The 21562-nt window shown below is 33.2% G+C and overlaps 1 protein-coding gene across 4 annotated transcripts in view; it reads left to right on the plus strand.

Moving 5' to 3' along the window:
• The window catches only part of LOC105489973 (phosphatidylinositol-4,5-bisphosphate 3-kinase catalytic subunit alpha), an 87964-nt gene extending 68971 nt beyond the window's left edge, over window positions 1-18993 (plus strand). For all 4 annotated transcript variants that reach the window (XM_011755149.3, XM_071091285.1, XM_011755151.3 and 1 more), the window contains exons 10-21: window positions 694-818; window positions 1673-1754; window positions 2055-2219; window positions 2437-2540; window positions 3476-3647; window positions 6551-6657; window positions 7170-7291; window positions 8428-8506; window positions 11738-11908; window positions 12468-12585; window positions 12694-12845; window positions 16563-18993. In XM_011755149.3, coding sequence (XP_011753451.1) covers window positions 694-818; window positions 1673-1754; window positions 2055-2219; window positions 2437-2540; window positions 3476-3647; window positions 6551-6657; window positions 7170-7291; window positions 8428-8506; window positions 11738-11908; window positions 12468-12585; window positions 12694-12845; window positions 16563-16833 — 1668 coding nt within the window. In that variant the 3' untranslated portion in view covers window positions 16834-18993. The remainder of the gene's footprint in view (window positions 1-693; window positions 819-1672; window positions 1755-2054; window positions 2220-2436; window positions 2541-3475; window positions 3648-6550; window positions 6658-7169; window positions 7292-8427; window positions 8507-11737; window positions 11909-12467; window positions 12586-12693; window positions 12846-16562) is intronic.
• Window positions 18994-21562: the final 2569 nt, after the last annotated feature.

A 21562-nucleotide genomic window follows, 5' to 3' on the forward strand; every position in this document is an offset into this window, starting at 1 on the left:
TTTTAGCTACTTAGAAATATATGTAACCCATCCTAAGGGGTTTATATTTGTTTTGCATAATACATTAATATGTACTCATTGTTCATTACACAGTTAATATATCTATTTGCAGGGAATATACATTGCTTGGAATTATACAAAAAAAATTATTTTTAATTTTCTAATATTCAGGATACAGTGTTTTAATGGGGGTGTTTTTCATTCTTTTTTTCTTACTGATTTCTACTTTTTAAATTTGAAAGCCTTGCAGTGATCATAAGGATTTGTTTAGGCAAAGGACATGAAAGAGTTTACATTTTTATTATTTTAGTGTTTCTTAGTCTCTTATATCAAAAACATTCACAGATAAGTTAACAAGATCCTCGTCAGGAGGAAAAGTAAATTGTTCACTACCATCCTCTAGTATCCTAATCTGGTCTTGTTGTTGGCTAACTTCAGCAGTTACTATTCTGTGATTGGTGTAATATTAACCAAATAAATTACTGGATTTGTTCCACAAATATTATATCTTGGATTGGCTCTTTCCTGTCTCTGAAAATAAAGTCTTGCAATGAGAATAAATTATTTTACAACAGTTAATTAGCGATGTAAAGTTTATTGAAAATTTATTTGCTTTTTTTGTAAATCATCCGTGAATCCAGAGGGGGAAAATATGACAAAAAAACCTACATAAGATATAATTTTATTTTACAGAGTAACAGGCTAGCTAGAGACAATGAATTAAGGGAAAATGACAAAGAACAGCTCAAAGCAATTTCTACACGAGATCCTCTCTCTGAAATCACTGAGCAGGAGAAAGATTTTCTGTGGAGCCACAGGTAAGTGCTGAAATGGAGATTCTCTGTTTCTTTTTCTTTATTGCAGAAAAAATAACTGACTTTGCTGATCTCGGTATATTTTTACCATACCTATTAGAATAAATAAAGTAGAATTTACATGATTTTTAAACTATAAACATTGCCTTTTTAAAAACAATGGCTGTAAATTGATACTTGTAGAAAATCATACTACATTGGTAGTTGGCACATTAAATGCTTTTTCTTACTCTGAATTCCTGATACGACTTTCTTTAGGATTGTTAAAATAGTAGTTTTAGGTCAATTTAGATATGATTTAGTTGGTCTAGATATTATAATTTTTAGGGTTTCCCTTTCATTTTTCTTTTTTCTTACGTTTCTTCAAATAGTATAATGCCTTATTTTCATTTATGAAGAAACTACCCTGCTGTTGGTGATACTGGTATACTTAAATAAACCAGTTGCAGTGCATTTCTGCAGAAAGTCCATTAAGACATAAATTTTGTCCAGTAATCATAGTAGAAGTGGTGACTCTATGATTCATTCATATTGCATAAGTAGATGAAAAATATGAACTATATGAAGAGTGGTATAACATATATTCATAATTTTTCTTAACTATTAACTAAGTTTAAGTACTTTATAATCCATTTGCATTTTCCTTTTGTGTTCTTTGCCATTATAACTGTGCCTAAGTATGTATGTAAATATATTTCCAACTGTAGTGTTAAGCACTGATGTCCTTTGAATTTTAAAAAGGCTAGTAATGTAAGAAGTTTGGGACTTCTTACAGATTGCATATTGAGAAGTTAGACATGTAAACCTTTTGAATAGCATGCAAGAGTGTTTATTTTTATTTTGTTTCTCCCACACAGACACTATTGTGTAACTATCCCCGAAATTCTACCCAAATTGCTTCTGTCTGTTAAATGGAATTCTAGAGATGAAGTAGCCCAGGTAAATGTATGTTTGAGAATACTAGATAACTGTTGTACAAATTGGTATGTCACTTAAATTGTTTTCTCTCAGAAAGTCTGCATAAATAAAAGAAATGAAATAGACTAATAATAGTAATATAGTGTAGAAAAAATACCCTTAACATTATTTCCACAGATAAAACTAATTAGAACTGTAAATTCTAAGGAGGTTATTTATCTAAACTAATTTTAAAATCAGAAGTTAAGGCAGTGTTTTAGATGGCTCATTCACAACTGTCTTTCCCCTTTAAATATGATTTATTGTCTTTCTCATATACAGATGTATTGCTTGGTAAAAGACTGGCCTCCAATCAAACCTGAACAGGCTATGGAACTTCTGGACTGTAATTACCCAGATCCTATGGTTCGAGGTTTTGCTGTTCGGTGCTTGGAAAAATATTTAACAGATGACAAACTTTCTCAGTATTTAATTCAGCTAGTACAGGTAAAATAATGTAAAATAGTAAATAATGTTTAATTAAAATAGTAATTTATTCTAGATCCATACAACTTCCTTTTTAAAAACTTGCACTAACTAGTTTTATGCTTTAGAAAAAAAAAATTTATGACCAGTAATAGCCACTTTCTTTCTGAAAAAATTTTCTTTAGCTCAGCCATGCAGAAACTGACCCTGATTTGTTTTTTGTTTTTGAATCACCTAGGTCCTAAAATATGAACAATATTTGGATAACTTGCTTGTGAGATTTTTACTGAAGAAAGCATTGACTAATCAAAGGATTGGGCACTTTTTCTTTTGGCATTTAAAGTAAGTCTAATTATTTTCCCATTAAATTCTTAAGGTACATATTACTTGCTTTCTTAATAGACTTACAAATATGTATTACTTGTATACTTTTGTTTATGTTTGGCTGGAAGAGTTTTCCATACTAAAAGTATTTTGTACCAGTGATGAGCTTCTCAACTTTTGCTCTTTGAAATTTAAAAAGTAATAAATTCAAAACTAAATTTTAGTCATGAATGAGAGCTGAAATATTTTTAAAGATTTTTGTTCTACTTAAGTAAAATTTTCTAGGTCCAGATGAGTATTGCTGTAGGTTTCACTGTGTGTGTGGATTAAAATATCCCAAAAAAAAGAAAAAAATGTTTTACCTTGAAATTCAGAAAAATAATGTCAAACTCCTATGGTTCTTATTGAAAAACAAGCTAATTAAGAATAAAAAATATTTTGTAGAATGTGATATATCTAGTACTCAAAAGTTACAGATCATAAACCATATAATTTTGCATAAATTTAGAAAGATTTATATCTAATATGATTTTTTAAGTGTTAAAATTTAAAAATGGAACCCAGAAGTTAAGTTGAAAACAAGAAGCATAGGCGTGTGTCAGAAGAATCAAATAGCATTCATTGAGCGCTTTGTTCCCTCCCTCTTCATTTGATTATTTTTGTACTCAATTTCCTTTTTTCATGTTTTTATATCTTGTACTGAGATTAGTAAATGAAAACTAGTTGAAATAAATCTAAAAACTAGATGTTTATTTAATCACATATTCAGGAACTACCTGAAACTCATACTGGTTTTGCTTCTAAATTACAGGTTTTGAATAATTTTGTTATTAGTGTGATTGCAACATTTATTGGATTTCGAAAATGAGTGTTTAAATTGTTCAGCAAAGATTATTTGTATACTCAGTTAAGACTATTATATATATATTTTTAATTTTGCATGATTCTTTTAGATCTGAGATGCACAATAAAACAGTTAGCCAGAGGTTTGGCCTGCTTTTGGAGTCCTATTGTCGTGCATGTGGGATGTATTTGAAGCACCTGAATAGGCAAGTCGAGGCAATGGAAAAGCTCATTAACTTAACTGACATTCTCAAACAGGAGAAAAAGGATGAAACACAAAAGGTGTGTACTCTAGTTTGTGTTTGAGACTCTTTTCATTGCAATGGGGCAGAGTTGTTTAGAAGCTCAGTGTATATACAGATCATGGTCCTTGGAATCAAGCATATTAGGATTTGGAACCAAGTTCCACTGCCTTTCAGCTGTGTAGTGTTAGACACATTATGTAGGCTCTCAAGACTCATTTTCTTTGTCTGTAAAATGGAAATAGTACCTGCTTCGTAAGGCCATTGTGAGAATTAAATTACATGAGTTATGCAAAGAACCTTTCACAATCCTTGGAACATAGAAAGTGCCCAATAAATGTTAGATCCCTTTACTTTCCCTTCCTTTCTCTTATTCAGGTCCCTAAGTATTTACAGTGATTATTTCCTTATTCTGTCATTTATTGTCTCTCAGTAATGACCCTGAAAATGAGTGGAAAGAAGTTAGTTTTTACATTTCCAAGTTTAAAATGGATTTCGAGTCACTCAGTAAATATATCACACACTCTAGTCATCTGCAGTCTAGCTTAGTATAACTAAGAGTAGGAAATATAACGTAAACTTTTTTTTTTTTTGAGACAGAGTCTGGCTCTTTTGCCCAGCCTGGAATGCAGTGGTGCAATTTCGGCTCACTGCAGCCTTGACCTCCTGGGTTCAGGCCATCCTACCACCTCAGCCTCCCGAGTAGCTGGGACTATAGGAGCATGCCACCACTCCCAGCTAATTTTTTTATTTTTAGTAGAGACAGCGTTTCGCTTGTTGCCCAGGCTGGTCTCCAACTCCTGGACTCAAGCAGTCCGCCCACCTCGGCCTCCCAAAGTGCTGGAATTACAGGCATGAGCCACTGTGTCTAGCCCAATGTAAACTTTTTTATGACCTTTTCCTACACCCTAATCTTTATTCAATCCAATCCACCACATCCTAAATTCACCACCTCTTACACTTAAAAGGAAGCTCATTCCTCACCTCTAGTGAAATGAAAACAAAAAAAATCGTTTATTAGTGAGTCCCCAAAGGACAGAGAATGTAAGTTAGCAGTACTGAATGAATTTTTCCAACATCTTCATTACTAGTACTTGAAGGAAAAAAAAAATTTAAAAGAAAGTTACTGTATTAATGTAAATGTCATACAGTGTATGAGTTGATTTTATTGAAGTGTGATATATAAATTCAAATATAGGATGTTAGAAAATAATTGTACTCTTTCTGATACTGGAATTTGTGGGCAAGAAGGGACTAGATTGCCTTGGAAGAACAAAATTTATTGTATTTATATATTGTAACTGAGCTAAGAAAAAAGAAACTAAATTTTAGATACATTTGTAAATACAGATGTCCCTCGACTTATAATAGGGTTATATCCTGATAAACACATCATAAGTTGAAAATATCTTAAAGGCAAAAATGGGCATTTTATAGATGTGTTGGGATGCGAAAACACAAAACACAGTATCCAAAATATGCTGGCCACACAGTACACTGTAGAGTATTGGTCAATTACCCTCATGACTGCATGGCTGACCGGGAGCTGCAGCTGGCTGCTGCTACCCAGCATCTCAAGAAAATACTGTTTTGCATATCACTAGCGTAGGAAGAGATAAAAGTTCAAAATTTGACATATAGTTTCTACTGAATGCATGTAGGAAGAGATAAAAGTTCAAAATTTGAGGTATAATTTCTACTGAATGCATGTTGCTTTCACACCATCACAAAGTTGAAAAATCGTTAAGTTGGAGACCATCTGTATAGGCATTTCCTCTAAGCTGGAGTTTTTATGTCACAAATTGGCTATGATACAGTGGATTAATTAGGAACATGAAATTCATTACTCAGATCATTATTGGCTTAAATGAGATTTTGATAGGGAGCCAAGATTGCAGTCATAGAAACAAGAGCAGTTACTTTGAGTGGCTTTGTGTTTTGTCCTAACAATGAGTGATAAAATACATGAAGCACTGTGCTATTAGAGTTGTCAGTGATAGAAATGCCTTTACATGAACAAGAGCTATCTAGTCAGTGATGACTAGATTTTCTAACCATTTATATATAACAAGAAGAAAAATAAACCTTATTATTTAAATTCCAGCATGAAAATTAATTTATTATTAATTCCTGGCTCCTAACCACTTTTTCCCCCTACTCACATTTTATATTTTCAAAAGGTGAAGGTTTCCTAAAATAAAATCCCAGCTATTGCGTGATAATTCAGCAGTCTGGGCTCTGATTTGAATTGATTAAAAAGAGATATTGTTTTGTAGCCACATACTAAAACCTGATTATAATATGAGACTCCATGTAACAAATGTTTTTATAAGTCCTTTTCCCAACAATTTCTTTTAGCCTCACTAGACCACTTTTACCTAACAATGAGAGTATGAATGCTGTGTTTTCTTAAAAGCCTAAAAGTAAGGTTATTAAGCTAATACAACATGGTCTCCTTAGTTTTTCCTCGAGAACACAGATCAGCAAATTTTCTTAAAGGGCCAGATAGTAACTGTTTTAGACTTTGCAGGCCCATGTGGTCTCTGTCTTAACTATTCAACTCTTGCTATTCTCGTAAAAGTAGCCAATATGTAATGAATGGGTATAGCTGTATTCTAATACAACTTAACTTACAAAAACTGGCAGCTGACCTGCCGGCCATAATTGACTAGCCCTGCTCTACAGCCAAAAGCATTGCCACTATCACCAAGTAGATTTCATCTTCTTACAGGAAGGGGTACACAGTGCTGCCAGTCTTGCTTCTGTCCCTGAGTGTTGCTGCTCTGTTGTTGTAGAAACCCTCTTAATTAGAAGGCAGCCAGTCTAGGATGTAGATTCAGAGACTGTACAGTACTGAGGTTCTCATGTATAAAAGAGATTAGCAGTTAGTTTTACCTTTTATTAAGTCAGTTTCTTACTGTTACTATCCTTTTTTTAAATCAGGTACAGATGAAGTTTTTAGTTGAGCAAATGAGGCGACCAGATTTCATGGATGCTCTGCAGGGCTTTCTATCTCCTCTAAACCCTGCTCATCAACTAGGAAATCTCAGGTACTTTCTTGGGGGTTTCATTGATATATTTAAATAAATACCTTTTCTGGATAAAATCTTGAGAAAAGTCAAAATGTCTATTATAATTAGAATGTTCAATAATCTATGCTTCTCGCTGTCATTCTCCTACCCTCAAAATAAGAGTAGTAAATTATCCTAAGTTCAGTACTGCCTTTATTCAGAATGAGTTTTTACTACTTAAATAATAGAATTTAAAACCTTCTATGGCCAGAATTTCTGTTATCATAGGATAAGAAATGGAAATGTAATTATCTGTAAAACTAATGGTATATCTCTATATATTTGTTGGAAATTCATATGCAATTATATAACTTCTAAAACTTAGTATTTTTTTATACTCCTTAGAAATGGATTCCTAAATAAAAATTGAGAAAGTTTTAAATCTTTATAACACTTCAAAAAGCTGTATGGTATTTATATTTTAAAATAAATTTGAGGGTAAAGGAATAATAAAGTAAAGGTGCCTAATAAAGTTTTTAAATATTTTAAAGGCTTGAAGAGTGTCGAATTATGTCCTCTGCAAAAAGGCCACTGTGGTTGAATTGGGAGAACCCAGACATCATGTCAGAGTTACTGTTTCAGAACAATGAGATCATCTTTAAAAATGGGGATGGTAAGGAAGAGTATTAATGAGCTTACGATGCATGAATTTAGCTATCTTTTTATACCCAGGATATTTATGAACCATGAAAACTATTGAAAGCCATTTAAGGAATACATACATGTGATAAAATACATAATATTAATCAGATATCTTGACCTTTGAAATATGCATATATAATCAATGAAAAGAAGAGAAGTACTAGGCTTAGATCAGAAGTCCTGAAATCAGTTTTTTGTTTTTTCTTTTTCCTATTCCCTGCCTCAACCCCCCCTCTCATGGACCTGTGTAGAGAAGTATTTTTTGTTGTTGTTTTGGTTTTTTTTTTTTTTAATCAGTTTCTAATTATCATTTGCTTAGCTGTGTGAGTATCCATTCATTCCATAAATATTCTATGTGCTAGGCCCTGGGGTTTTAGCAGTGAAGAAAACAGAATCCCTGCCCTCTTGGAGCTTACAGCCTAACAGAGAAAAGAGGGACATTAAATAAATAATTATAAAAATGAAATTACAAGCATACAAAGGAAAAGTGTAATCTGCTTAGGAACCATATAAAAGAAGGTACTTATTTGGAGGAAAAGGCTATCAGGGGAGTGAAGGAGGATCCATGGATGGGTTTTCAATAGGAAATGACATTTCAGCAGTGAATTCTGTTGATCCCAATATTTTAATGTAAACATATGTTCAAATTTAAGGATTCAGAAAAATAATTACTATAAATGCTTTAATTAAAAATTTTTATGAGATACATGCTCACTTATCCTACATTGTTATTCAAATATGTTTATGCAAAGACTTTAAAAGTGGATTTAAGAATCAGAATATTAAGAGCCATTTGTAGTGGTGCATGCTTGTGATCCCAGCTACTCTGGAGGATTACTTGAGCCCAGGAGTTTGAGACCAGCCTGGGCAATGTAGCAAGACCCCATCTCAAAAAATTATAAATTAATAAAGCTATGTAAAGGCTTTGAGTGGACATACACACTCATTTATACATTTTTTTAAAAGAATCAGAATATTGCTTTCCTGTAGTTTCTTTTGAAGATAAATATAGCTGTATTTGTTTTTCATTTGAAAACCATGTGATGGCGTGATCCCCAAATTTGCATCTGTGGCATTAAATGGTGATACATATTATTTGAATTTCAGATTTACGGCAAGATATGCTAACACTTCAAATTATTCGTATTATGGAAAATATCTGGCAAAATCAAGGTCTTGATCTTCGGTAGGTAACCAGTAAGGCAACCTGTATGTTGAAAGTTATCCTGAAAAAGTGAACTATTAATAATTACAGAAGCATATAGAGTCATATATCTAAAAAGAAATGTATGCAGTAGTAATTATCAATAGTTGATTACACTATAGTACTTTGACATATCCTCCTCTTACTTGACTTAGAATAGCTAAATTATATTCAGCTAAGTAAAAAGAGCTAAGAAGCTAATAAACACTCTGCAACTGCCTCTGGAGTGTGACCATTAGGAACAAGACAAAGGAGACACACAAGACCCCTGGTTTCATTCAGAAGTTAAGAGTTTAAAAGAAAGTTTCATAATAGAAATTTTCTAATTCTAAAGTTGTATAAATCCTCAAATACTGGAATCAGTTTTTCAGCAAAATTATGCAACCAGCTAATCTTAGAGTTTTTACCAGTCTGTTGGTTTCTACCCAACTTTCCACAGTATCAGTATTATCACCAAGTTTTCTGTTGTGCTTCATCTTCTCCTAGTCATTGTTGCTTCTAAAATGTTCTTCCTTATCTTACTTGTCTTTTTGCAAATCCATAGTCATTCAGGCAAAGCCCGCTCTCTCCAAAGTACTTTGGCCTATAAGTGGACATAGAGTCAAGTCTAGCTGTGACAACAGGGTACATTTAGTAGGAATTGCAGGTAACACCAGACAAGGGCTTATTTGTTTGCCTCTTATAAATTTTAAGAGTAGCTAGTATACAAAAATGTGTCACTGACAAATAGTAGTACCTTTGTATTGGAAAGAAGAAAGTGGACATTTCAAGTGATATGCTAAGGCACAAAACTGTTATCAACTTCAGATTCGTAACTCGTGATACATTGCTTAACCCTTGCTGCTTTCCAAAGACGGTTAAGGTTATATGAATCTAATTTCATTTTTTGGTATTATTTCCTGTGTCGTGAGAGATCCACATTCCACTACTACCACGTCCCCCAAAGGAATAGACTGTAAAAAAGATTGTAGAGCCAAGAAAGAGTAAAGGAGGTAACTATGTAACCCTAGTTAATTACATTAATTGTAAATTAGTGACTTTGCAAAAAAGATTCTAAAGTTAAGATGATTAGAATTATTAACGGTTTTTTAGTCTTATATTTTCTGAATATTTTTTAACAAGTAAATGTAAGTAAAAATTTTATTTCAAGTTTAACTTGAGATTAAAATTATTTAAGTAAAATCATAACAGCATTTTTATTTATACTTGGCAAAATTATAATTCATAATCGGGTTAATTTTAACCCTGCTTTTTTTTTTTAATAACAGGACTTGGAAGACAATTGAATTCTTTGAACTATGAGCATGTTCAACAGTGATAAAAACATAAAATAAGAAAGAATGAGCAGGAGTACAACCTTAAGAAATTTCCCTATTTACCAGGGCAGGTAGAAGAAAAGATTGTGTAAGAGAAGTCATCAAAAGAAGTAGGAGTACTAGAGGAAGTGATTGACAATTTGTAGGGCCAAGGGCTTCAAGGGGTTTAAAAGAATGAGGTCTGTGAAAAAGCACTTGAATTTAATGACTCATGATTATCTTTAAGAGTTTACTCACTAGAATGGTAGGTGTAGAAGCTAGGCTACAAGGAATTAAGTAAGAAAATGAAAATAAGTATAGACTGTATTAGGAATTTAAGAAGTAAAGGAAAGGTGGAAAGAGTGGAAAGTAGCTTATGAGAAGAACAGAGCAAGGAAAACCAAACTTTGGATACTCACGTGTCAATCTGAATGTTAGGTGCTTTTTTTCATTGTCTCTTTAAATCCTCACATCTGCACCCTTGACTACATGTCCTATTTAATTTTCTATGTTAATAAGTGAGAGGTATCCTAAAAAGCATTTGTGTCACATCCCCAAGTATTATGGTTGTATCAAAGGGAAACATTTGTGAGATTATTTGAGTTGTGAGCTGAACTAGCTGCTGTTTTGATGGAACACGATTTTTACTTAAAAAATAACTAGTAGGCAAGCTATGGTTATTCAGACATGGATATTTGGCAGACATTTTCTTAAAAATGAACAATATGTGCCTGTCTCTTTGACGAAAACAACTGTGACAGTATTTGTTGCCAATGATAAAATTCAAGCTTGCAACAAAAATTTCATTAGAAATTCAAACTTAGAATTTTGAAAATTCTAATTTTCAGTATCTGCCACTGAACCTAATAGAGTCCCTAAACTTAACATCTTTCTAATGAGATTCTTGGTTATATTAACAATTGTGGTTTTCAGTATAGTATAATGAAAAGTATCAACATTTGGAACATCTACAAATGGCCATGCGCAGGATACTATAAAATCATGTATGGGTAAAAGATCCATTAAAAGGCAAGAAAGACAAATTGATTTTAATGTAACTGAGTATGAAAATTTTATTGATATGGTTTTAGATTACATATTGCAACTTAAGAAACTTACCAAGTTTTGGAATAGTATCAAAGAAAAATACCACAATTATCTGAAAAGTCTATTATAATACTCCTTTTTCTACCTACCTATCTTTGTGAGGCCAGATTTTCTTTATATACTTCAATTAAAACATTGCATTAGATTGCATACAAAAGCATATATGAGAATCCAGCTGTGTACTATGAAACCAGACATTTAAAAACATGTTTAAATGTGAAAGAATGTCACTCTTCTCACTACATTTTTTAAATGCATTTTCTTGTTTCATGAAATACGTTATTTATATTAACATGTCATGGTTTGTTGCTTTTAAATGAATTAGTAACTATTTAAAATTGTTACTTTCCCTATTTCAATTTCTAATATCAGTAGTTGTAATTCACATAACTAAAAGCTCTTTGGAGTCCTCAGTAATTTCTACAAGTGTAAAGGAGTCCTGAGACCAAAAATTTGAGATCTCCTGCCCTATAGTTTTATTTCGATGTCAATTAAACATCTTTAAATTCACCCATATTTTTAAAGTCATAAATGTAAAATTTTAATTGCCACAATAATTTTCTTAATGCTTTTCTGATAAAAGTTCAGCACCTTCTCAGTTGAAGGTTATAATAAATGATGACAGGTAATTTTGAGGATTATTCCAGGAGTATATTTATCACACCATAAAAAAGAAAATTAAAATTGGGGAAAGGCAGTAAAGGTCATGCATGACAAATTTACTAATAAAATACTCATGTTTTGGCCTATTAAAATATTTGCTATTTTAAAATTCCATCATTTAATTGTAAATGTGTTGCTCCTCTTTCAGAATGTTACCTTATGGTTGTCTGTCAATCGGTGACTGTGTGGGACTTATTGAGGTGGTGCGAAATTCTCACACTATTATGCAAATTCAGTGCAAAGGCGGCTTGAAAGGTGCACTGCAGTTCAACAGCCACACTCTACATCAGTGGCTCAAAGACAAGAACAAAGGAGAAATGTGAGTTGTATTATTCTTTCTTCCTATGTTAGTCTAAGTTTTTGTTAGATGAGTCTGTCAGTGTTTGTGTATTCCTCTGACTTAGACCAGAGAAAACAATTGTACTTTCTATGGAAAAAACTATGCTCAGCCTTTGCAATATTTGACATTAATGGATTTAAATGATTATAATTACTTTTGATTTGGTAAAATCTTAAACATTCATTTTATGTATTATCTAAAATGTATTGTTACTGCTTATTCTTTTTAAACAAATGAATATTGCACATTCAAAATTTTATTTCTAATTCATTGTTAAAATGATTAGAAAAAATAATTTTAATGAGATGGTATTTTTTCACTATAATAAGAATTACGCTTTGGTCAGGGAACATCTGGAAATTTCCTTAGAAACCCATGAAAACTTCACAATCTCAAAATCTTTGGACATAATTACCTTATTCCCTGTTAGTGATTGTTTTCATTGTTTAAATAGACGCTTGTACCCTTTTTTCTCAAGTTGGCCTGAAGCACTCTATATTTCCGTACTACTCATGAGGTGTTTACTTCTTCTTTGTAGATATGATGCAGCCATTGACCTGTTTACACGTTCATGTGCTGGATATTGTGTCGCTACCTTCATTCTGGGAATTGGAGATCGTCACAATAGTAACATCATGGTGAAAGACGATGGACAAGTAATGGTTTTCTCTGTTTAAAATGTTTTTGGTGTTCTTAATTTATTAATTCAAGACATTTTGTATCTGAATATGTCAAACTATAACATAATTTCTTATTTTTGAAAGCTGTTTCATATAGATTTTGGACACTTTTTGGATCACAAGAAGAAAAAATTTGGCTATAAACGAGAACGTGTGCCATTTGTTTTGACACAGGATTTCTTAATAGTGATTAGTAAAGGAGCCCAAGAATGCACAAAGACAAGAGAATTTGAGAGGTGAGCTTGAGAAATTAAAAACACAAAATAAAGAGTTCTGGCTGCTCTATTAGAAACAATCAATATTTTTCAAGCAATTTCAAAATAATAAATGTTGGCCGGGTGTGGCAGCTCATGCCTGTAATCCCACTCTTTGGGAGGCCGAGGCTGGAGGATCATTTGAGCTCAGCAGTTGAAACCAGCCTGGGTAACACAGTGAGAACTCATGTCTACAAAAAAAATTTTAAAAATAGCCAGGCGTGGTGGCATGCACTGTAGTCCCAGCTAGTCAGGAGGCTGAGATGGGAGGATCACTTGAGGCCAGGAGGTTGAGGTTGCAGTGAGCCATGATCACGCCACTGTACTCCAACCTGGGCAACAGAGTGAGACCCTGTATCAAAATAAATAAAATAAAAGAAGTTATTTTACCACTTTAACAAAAACTATTTTTTGTTTGTTTTTTATTTTATTTTATTTCAATAGCTTTTGGGGTACACGTGGTTTTTGGTTACATGGATGAATTAAATAGTGGTAAAGTCTGAGATTTTAGCGCACCTGTAACCCAAGTAGTGTGCTTTGCCCCCAGTATGTACTTTTTTTATCCCTTACCATTCTTCCCATCTTCTCCCTTCTGAGTCTCCATAGTCCATTATATCACTCTGTACGCCTTTGTGTACCCATAGCTTAGCTCCCACTTACAAGTGAGAACATAGTGTATTTTCAGGTTTTCCATTCCTGGGCTCCAGCTCCATCCCAGTTGCTGCAAAAGACATTATTTCATTCTTTTCTGTGGTGTAGTAGTATTCCGTGGTGTAAATGTACACTTTCTTTATCCACTCATTGGTCAGTGGGTACTTATGTTGGTTTCATATCTTTGCAATTGTGAATTGTGCTGCAATAAACATATGATATGCATGCAGATGCCTTTTTGATATAATGTCTTCTTTTCCTCTGGGTAGAGGGATTGCTGGACCAAATGGTAGATCTACATTTAGTTCTTTAAGAAATCTCCATACTGTTTTCCATAGAGGCTGTACTAATTTACATTCCCACCAGGAGTGTATAAGCGTTCCCTTTCACCACATCCATGTCAACATCTGTTGTTTTTTGACTTTTTAATTACAGCCATTCTTGCAGGAGTAAGGTGGTATATCATTAATCATCAGGGAAATCATCAGCATATCCCTGATGATTAATGTTGTTGAGCATTTTTTTCATGTTTTCATGTTGTTACATATCTTCTTTTGAGAATTGTCTATTCATGTCCTTAGCCCACTTTTTTTGTTTTCATTTTTGTTTTTGCTTTGAGACGGAGTCTCACTCTGTCGCCCAGGCTGGAGTACAATGGCATGATCTCAGCTCACTGCAACCTCTACCTCCTGGGTTCAAGCGATTCTCCTGCCTCAGCCTCCCAAGTAGCTGGAACTACAGGCACACACCACCACGCACGGCTAATTTTTGTATTTTTAGTAGAGACGGAGTTTCACCATGTTGGTCAGCCTGGTCTTGAATTCCTGACCTCAGGTGACCCACCCGCCTCAGCCTCCCTAAGTACTAGGATTATAGGCTTGAGCCACTGCGCCCGGCTTTAACCCACTTTTTGATGGGATTCTTTGTTTCTTGCTGATTTGAGTTCCTTATAGATTCTGGAAATTAGTCCTTTGTTGGATGCATAGTTTGCGAATATTTTCTCCCATTCTATGGGTTATCTATTTACTTTGATGATTATTTCTTTTGTTATGCAAAGGCTTTATAGTTTAATTAGGTCCCATTTATTTTGTTTGTTTTTGTCGTATTTGCTTTTGGGATCTTAGTCATTTATTATTTGCCTAGGCCAGTGTCCAAAAGAGTTTTTCCTAGTTTATCTTCTAGAATTTTTATGGTTTCAGGTCTTAGATTTAAGTCTTGGATCCATCTTGAGTTGATTTTTATATAAGGTGAGAGACAGGGATCCAGTTTCATTCTTTTACATGTGGCTAGGTGGTTTTCCCAGCACCATTTATTAAATAGGATGTCCTTTCTCCAATTTATGTTTTTGTATGTCTAAAATCAGTTGGTTGTAAGTTTTTGGCTTTATTTCTGGGTTCTCCATTCTGTTCCATTGGTCTATGTGTCTACTTTTGTGTGTATCTGCTGTTTTGGTAATTATAGTTTTCTAGTATAATTTGAAGTCCAGTAATGTGATGCCTCCAGATTTATTCTTTTTGCTTAGCCTTGCTTTGGCTATTCAGACTCTTTTTGGTGGATTTTATATGAATTTTAGGATTTTTTTTCTAATTCTGTGAAAAATGATGTTGGCAGTGTTTTGTAGTTTTCCTTGAATAGGAAAGATACCCCCTTGGTTAGGTATATTCCTAGGTATTTTTTTGAAGCTAAAAGGGCTTGTGTTCTTAATTTGATTCTTTGCTTGGTTGGTGGTGGTGTATAGCAGTGCTACTGATTTGTGTACAGTGATTTTGTAACCTGAGACTTTACTGAATTCATTTATCAAATCTAGGAGTCTTTTTTTTTTTTTTTTTTTTTTTGAGAGAGAGAGACAAAGAGTCTTGCTCTGTCGCCCAGGCTAGAGTGCAGTGGTGCAATCTCAGCTCACTACAACCTCCATCTCCTGGGTTTAAGCAATTCTCCTGCTTCAGCTTTCCAAGTAGCAGGCGTGCACCACCATGCTCAGCTAATTTTTGTATTTTTTAGTAGAGATGGGGTTTCACTTTGTTGGCCAGGTTGGTCTTGAACTCCTGATCTCAGGTGATCCTCCCGCCTCGGCCTCCCAAAGTGCTGGGATTATAGGAGTGAGCCACCACACCCAGCTGAAATCTAGGAGTCTTTTGGAGAACTCTGGGGTTTTCTAGGTATATGATTATGTCATTGGTAAACAGCGATAGTTTGACTTCTTTTCCAATTTGGATGCCAATGTGGGCTTCCTTGTCTTGTTCTAGTTCTCAGGGGGAGTGCTTTCAGCTTTTCCCCACATTCAGTATGATATTGGCCGTGGGTTTGTCATATGACTTTTATTATTTTGAGGTAAGTCCCTTCCATGCCTACTTTGTTGAGTGACAAACTATTTTAATGTTTTTATTTTTTTGTGTTTATTTGTGTGATGCTGTGAAGGAAGATGGAAAGGGAATACAATTTAATTTGTTGAACTAATTAAGGTCTAAAAAGAAAGTAACCCTTAAACTTCATAACACATTAAATGTTTTTATTTACTGAGCTTTAAATAGTTGGACTCCACCTCTATATTGATAAATAATGTATAGTGCTTAGTATGACATTTTTTGCTCATACAATTTGATGAAAGTCCGTCAACCATAATCACCTTGTTTATTCATAACTCACCTTATGGTATCTCATTAGACTATATCAGACTTTAAAGTACTTTTTACAACCTTCTATAAAATTCTGCTTTGTCTATAACTCAGTCCTGACTCTAGCTTAAGCACAAAAGGATTTAGTATGGACCAATTCATACATTTAATACTTATTAAACTGCTGACATGCCAGGCATTGTTGTAGGTGCTGGTAATAAAGCAGTTTTTAAAAAGTCTTTATTCTCATGAAGTTTATATTCTAGTGGGGTAAAGGGAATCAAAAGATGTTGGTAAGGTAAGTGAGAGAGGAATACTATTTTTTATAGCTTTGTCTACGAAAGCCTCTCTAATTGTGTGACATTTGAGCAAAGACCTGAAGGTATTAACATCATTTGCTCCATACTAACCAAACTGTTCTTATTACTTATAGGTTTCAGGAGATGTGTTACAAGGCTTATCTAGCTATTCGACAGCATGCCAATCTCTTCATAAATCTTTTCTCAATGATGCTTGGCTCTGGAATGCCAGAACTACAATCTTTTGATGACATTGCATACATTCGAAAGACCCTAGCCTTAGATAAAACTGAGCAAGAGGCTTTGGAATATTTCATGAAACAAATGAATGATGCACATCATGGTGGCTGGACAACAAAAATGGATTGGATCTTCCACACAATTAAACAGCATGCATTGAACTGAAAAGATAACTGAGAAAATGAAAGCTCACTCTCTGGATTCCACACTGCACTGTTAATAACTATCAGCAGGCAAAGACCGATTGCATAGGAATTGCACAATCCATGAACAGCATTAGAATTTACAGCAAGAACAGAAATAAAATACTATATAATTTAATGTAAACGCAAACAGGGTTTGATAGCACTTAAACTAGTTCATTTCACAATTAAGCTTTAGAATAATGCGCAATTTCATGTTATGCCTTAAGTCCAAAAAGGTAAACTTTGAAGATTGTTTGTATCTTTTTTTAAAAAACAAAACAAAAATCCCCAAAATATATAGAAATGATGGAGAAGGAAAAATGATGGTTTTTTTTGTCTTGCAAATGTTCTATGTTTTGAAATGTGGACACAACAAAAGCTGTTATTGTTTTAGGTGTAAGTAAACTGGAGTTTATGTTAAATTACATTAAGATTGGAAAAGAATGAAAATTTCTTATTTTTCCATTGCTGTTCAATTTATAGTTTGAAGTGGGTTTTTGACTCCTTGTTTAATGAAGAAAAATGCTTGGGGTGGAAGGGACTCTTGAGATTTCACCAGAGACTTTTTCTTTTTAATAAATCAAACCTTTTGATGATTTGAGGTCTTATCTGCAGTTTTGGAAGCAGTCACAAATGAGACCTGTTATAAGGTGGTTTTTTTTTTTTTTTTTTTTTCTGGACAGTATTTAAAGGATTTTATTTCCCAGGGAAATTCTGGGCTCCCACAGAGTTAAAAAAAAAAAAAAAAAAAAAAAAAAAACATAGAAAAAGAATGAACAGGAATAGTTCTTATTCCAGAATTGTACAGTATTCACCTTAAGTTGATTTTTTTCTCCTTTTGCAGTTGAACTGAATACATTTTTCATGCATGTTTTCCAGAAAATAGAAGTATTAATGTTATTAAAAAGATTATTTTTTTTATTAAAGGCTATTTATATTATAGAAACTATCATTAATATATATTCTTTATTTACATGATCTGTCCCATAGTCATGCATTGTTTTGCACCCCAAATTTTTTATTGTTCATAGCAGCATGGTCAGCTTTCTTCTTGGTCTGTAGATGAGGCTCAGGCACTATCCCATTTATGCCAATACCCAGTGTATAACTACTTAAGGAAAACATAAAACTTCATCTTTCCTTTTATTTCTTATGTGAATCCCCCGTCTTCCATTCTCTTTTGTAGTTGAGAATGTCTCAATCATATGAAATTAGTTACCAAAATTAACACAATTTAGACTATCTTCCTGATTCCTTAAACCCCTTTACTGAAGTATACTCATGAATGATACTTTAAAATATGGGGGAATAGAAACCATGAAATTTTTACCTTTTTAAACTATTTATCCATATCTCCAAAGTAGAACATTAAACCATTTTAAGATCATGTCTCATTCCCAAGTAGTCAGAGTCAGAGTTAACTCTCCAACTTTATTAAATACTATTTGAGCACAGGACATATCTTAAACATTTTGAAAAACATTAACCCAAGATGTAGAGGCTACTGCTAGTCATCATTCTAGAATCTGATATTTTACTCTGTATTTGAAATGAATGATTAATGTCCTAGGAAATTAGCTTTAGATGTTCAGGTGCCACATCAAAAAAGTGCAATAATTATTGACAGTTTTTTATATTAGGCATATTATTGGAAAACAACTTTATAAAGAGTGAACATTGTATACTGTAGTAAAACAACATCACTTTAAAAATATTCATTTATGAAATCTGTTACCTATAGTTGAAGTCTTGAGTAGTGAACAAGGGACTCTAATACCAATACTCTTAATATCTGGCTATTTTAGATCCCTTAAAGGGCATAATTATTGGAAATTTAGGTATTTCACTAAAGCATGTATATAATATTGCCAACAAGAAAAATAAATTTGAAGATTAAGGGAACTTACTTCTGCAAACTGTCTTGCAGTAGTTAAGCAGAATTTAAACTCTGTTTTAAGCAGGCAACCAGAAAGATTATTTTGCAGTTATAGAAGATTTCATAACTTATTAAAACTTACTAACATTTTGTGTTGTTTAGATATAGGCAGTTGATACTAACATCCCAGCCTTTTCAATATCAGGGTTAAATTATAGGAAAACTCAGTAAAATGGTACAAATCTGAAACTTTGATGGTAGAAACTGAAGATTTAACAGAGAACTGTGTTTTACCCGAGTGCCAAAAATGCCTTGAGCCTCCTTGCACAAAATTTATACCATTTTTTACATTTTTATCACATCAGTCCAGATACTTGTCTCCCCTCCTTCTCCCAGAACCTCTCCACTATTAACACGCACAAACCATATGGCCGATTTCATCATTTACATTTATTTTCAAAAGTTATTACAACCAAATTATATTAGAAGAAATGTAGACAAATTCTATAAAGACTATAGATTGTGACCTAAGAAAGAAATGAGGCAAAGAACCAAACATTGAATTAAATGCTACATGGGTGACTAAGATCTGTTTCAAGTCAGCGATAATGTAGCCAATTCTGGGTACTTCAGTATCAGAGATCAGTTCCCACGGTTTAGACAGTTCCTATCTATAGCTGACTATCCTTGTCCTTGAATATGGTGTAACTGACTGTTGGCTCTGCAGTTTTATTGGGCCACTTAAGAAATATTTCCTTGAATAATTGTTTTGAGAAAAAGTCTAAAGAAAATAATAAAAATAATTTTAAACACACTATAGTAAGAAATGACTGTTCGAAAATTATGCTTTCACTTTCTACCATATTCTCAGCTATACAAAACCATTTATTTTGAAGATTTTTAGACTACTGTTAATTTGAAATCTGTTACTCTTATTGTGGAATTTGTTTTTTTAAAAAAGATGTTTCTAATTGGATTTTTAAAAGAAGAATGGAATTTGGTTGCTATTTTACAACAGAACCTAAGCTTTTTGTGGTTCTTAGTGTCCTATGTAAAACTTAGTGTCAAAGTAATCAACTTTGAGATTTTTCCCTTCTATTCTGCTTTATATTAAAAGCCTATTAGAAAATGGGAACCTGGTGAATATATAATGAATTGTAAAATATTTTAATGTGTAACTTTTTCAACTGTGAAACTATTGATTTTTTTGATGAAAACAGCTGCTGATAAAGTATTTTGTGTAAAGTGTAGTTCTTATTAACCAGGAAAATGATGACTTGATTAGACTGTATATGCCCTCTTGGATTTTATTTTAAATGGATTGGTGATTTTCACATAGGTAAAACACAGTCCATCTGTATTCTTTTTTCCATCAAAAATCGAGTGATTTGGAATTATAAAAAAAAATTGTGAGCAGCCTATTTGAAAGGCATCATGGAAATTTCACAGCACATAACATGGATTTATTTTTTTCTTGATGTAAATCCGCTTAATTCATATTTTGATCAATAGCCCATGCTTGCCAACTCTGAAGAAATTTAATTTCCAGCAGTATTTTAAAGCTAGCCTGTTAACTTTTTCTGAATATTTAAAGTTCCTCTTTTTTCTATGTCTGCACAAACTGCAGACCTGGGCTGGACCCACATACTCAGAGTCCACCTTAAGAAATTATTTTGATGTCCAAGACATCACTAAAATATTTAAGTTTAAAGATAATATGTGGTGTTAATAGATTGTGGTGCTTTCCTATTTAAAGACAACTTTCATACTTCAGATGTTTTTGAGAAGAGGGGAATGTGAGGGGAGGGGGCAGAACAGGGAGGAGTTGTTTGAATGAATTACATTCTTTATATCCATCCTGCTCATTTGGGGCATGTCTAAGAGAAGGCTGAAAGTTGTGAGAGTATATTGTATACCGTAAGAGAATTAACTCTTCATCATGGATGGGATTGTGAAGCTGAACTATAAAATTCAGCATTGACAGCATCCTCAATTAATAATTCTTGGTGACAGAATAATACAGCTGGGCTGTTTTTTAAAATACAAACTCAATACCATTTTTAATTATTACATTAAAAATTGTAAATATATCTATGTGCCATGGCCTGGGAAGCCTGTTTTCTTTTTTCATAAAAATTATTTTTACTCTATGAAAAGATTATGGGGTTTAGCTCAAAATATCTATGGTCGTGATAAAATTGGATTGGTAACTCTACCTCAGAAGGAAAATGGGGGAAAAATAGATGAGTCACAATTCAATACTTCAGGCTCAGAAATTGTGCAGATCACTGAATTTTAGATTTATAAAGTCAGAGTTGGCATGCGTTGTTTTTAATGATATGGAAGACCTTAAGAAAAAAACTTGGCTGAAGTTTAATCGTTGGTCCAGCCATTTGAAAAAAGCAATAGTTCGAGGAGGTTCCCGAATTCGACGTTTGAAATTCATTTTGTTCTCTTTTCTTCATTATTAGTGCATTTGGTGTGTGTATACTTGCACACAATTCTGTCTGTATACACACTGCTTGCTTAGCCCTAGTCAAAAGGCATCTTTTATAAAAGGTGTAAAGAAATATCAAGGTTCTATAATTCTGAAGAGTTTAGAATTTATTAGGAGTTTCCCAAGTTGGGATGTTAGTCTTTAAATAAACTTACTTCATTCATGTATTCCACTTAAGGTTTTGCACCTCCTTTTTATTAGTGGAGCGCCATTTATTTTGCTTGATTTTAGGTATGTTAATATTCCAGCCTTGCTAGTTAGCATAAAGTGACAGGTGTGAGCCATGAGGAAATTTTCTGACTTAATTTTTACACAACTACATATAAGAGTTTTAGT

This window comes from Macaca nemestrina, chromosome 2, assembly GCF_043159975.1.
Source record: "Macaca nemestrina isolate mMacNem1 chromosome 2, mMacNem.hap1, whole genome shotgun sequence".
Lineage (NCBI taxonomy): Eukaryota > Metazoa > Chordata > Mammalia > Primates > Cercopithecidae > Macaca > Macaca nemestrina.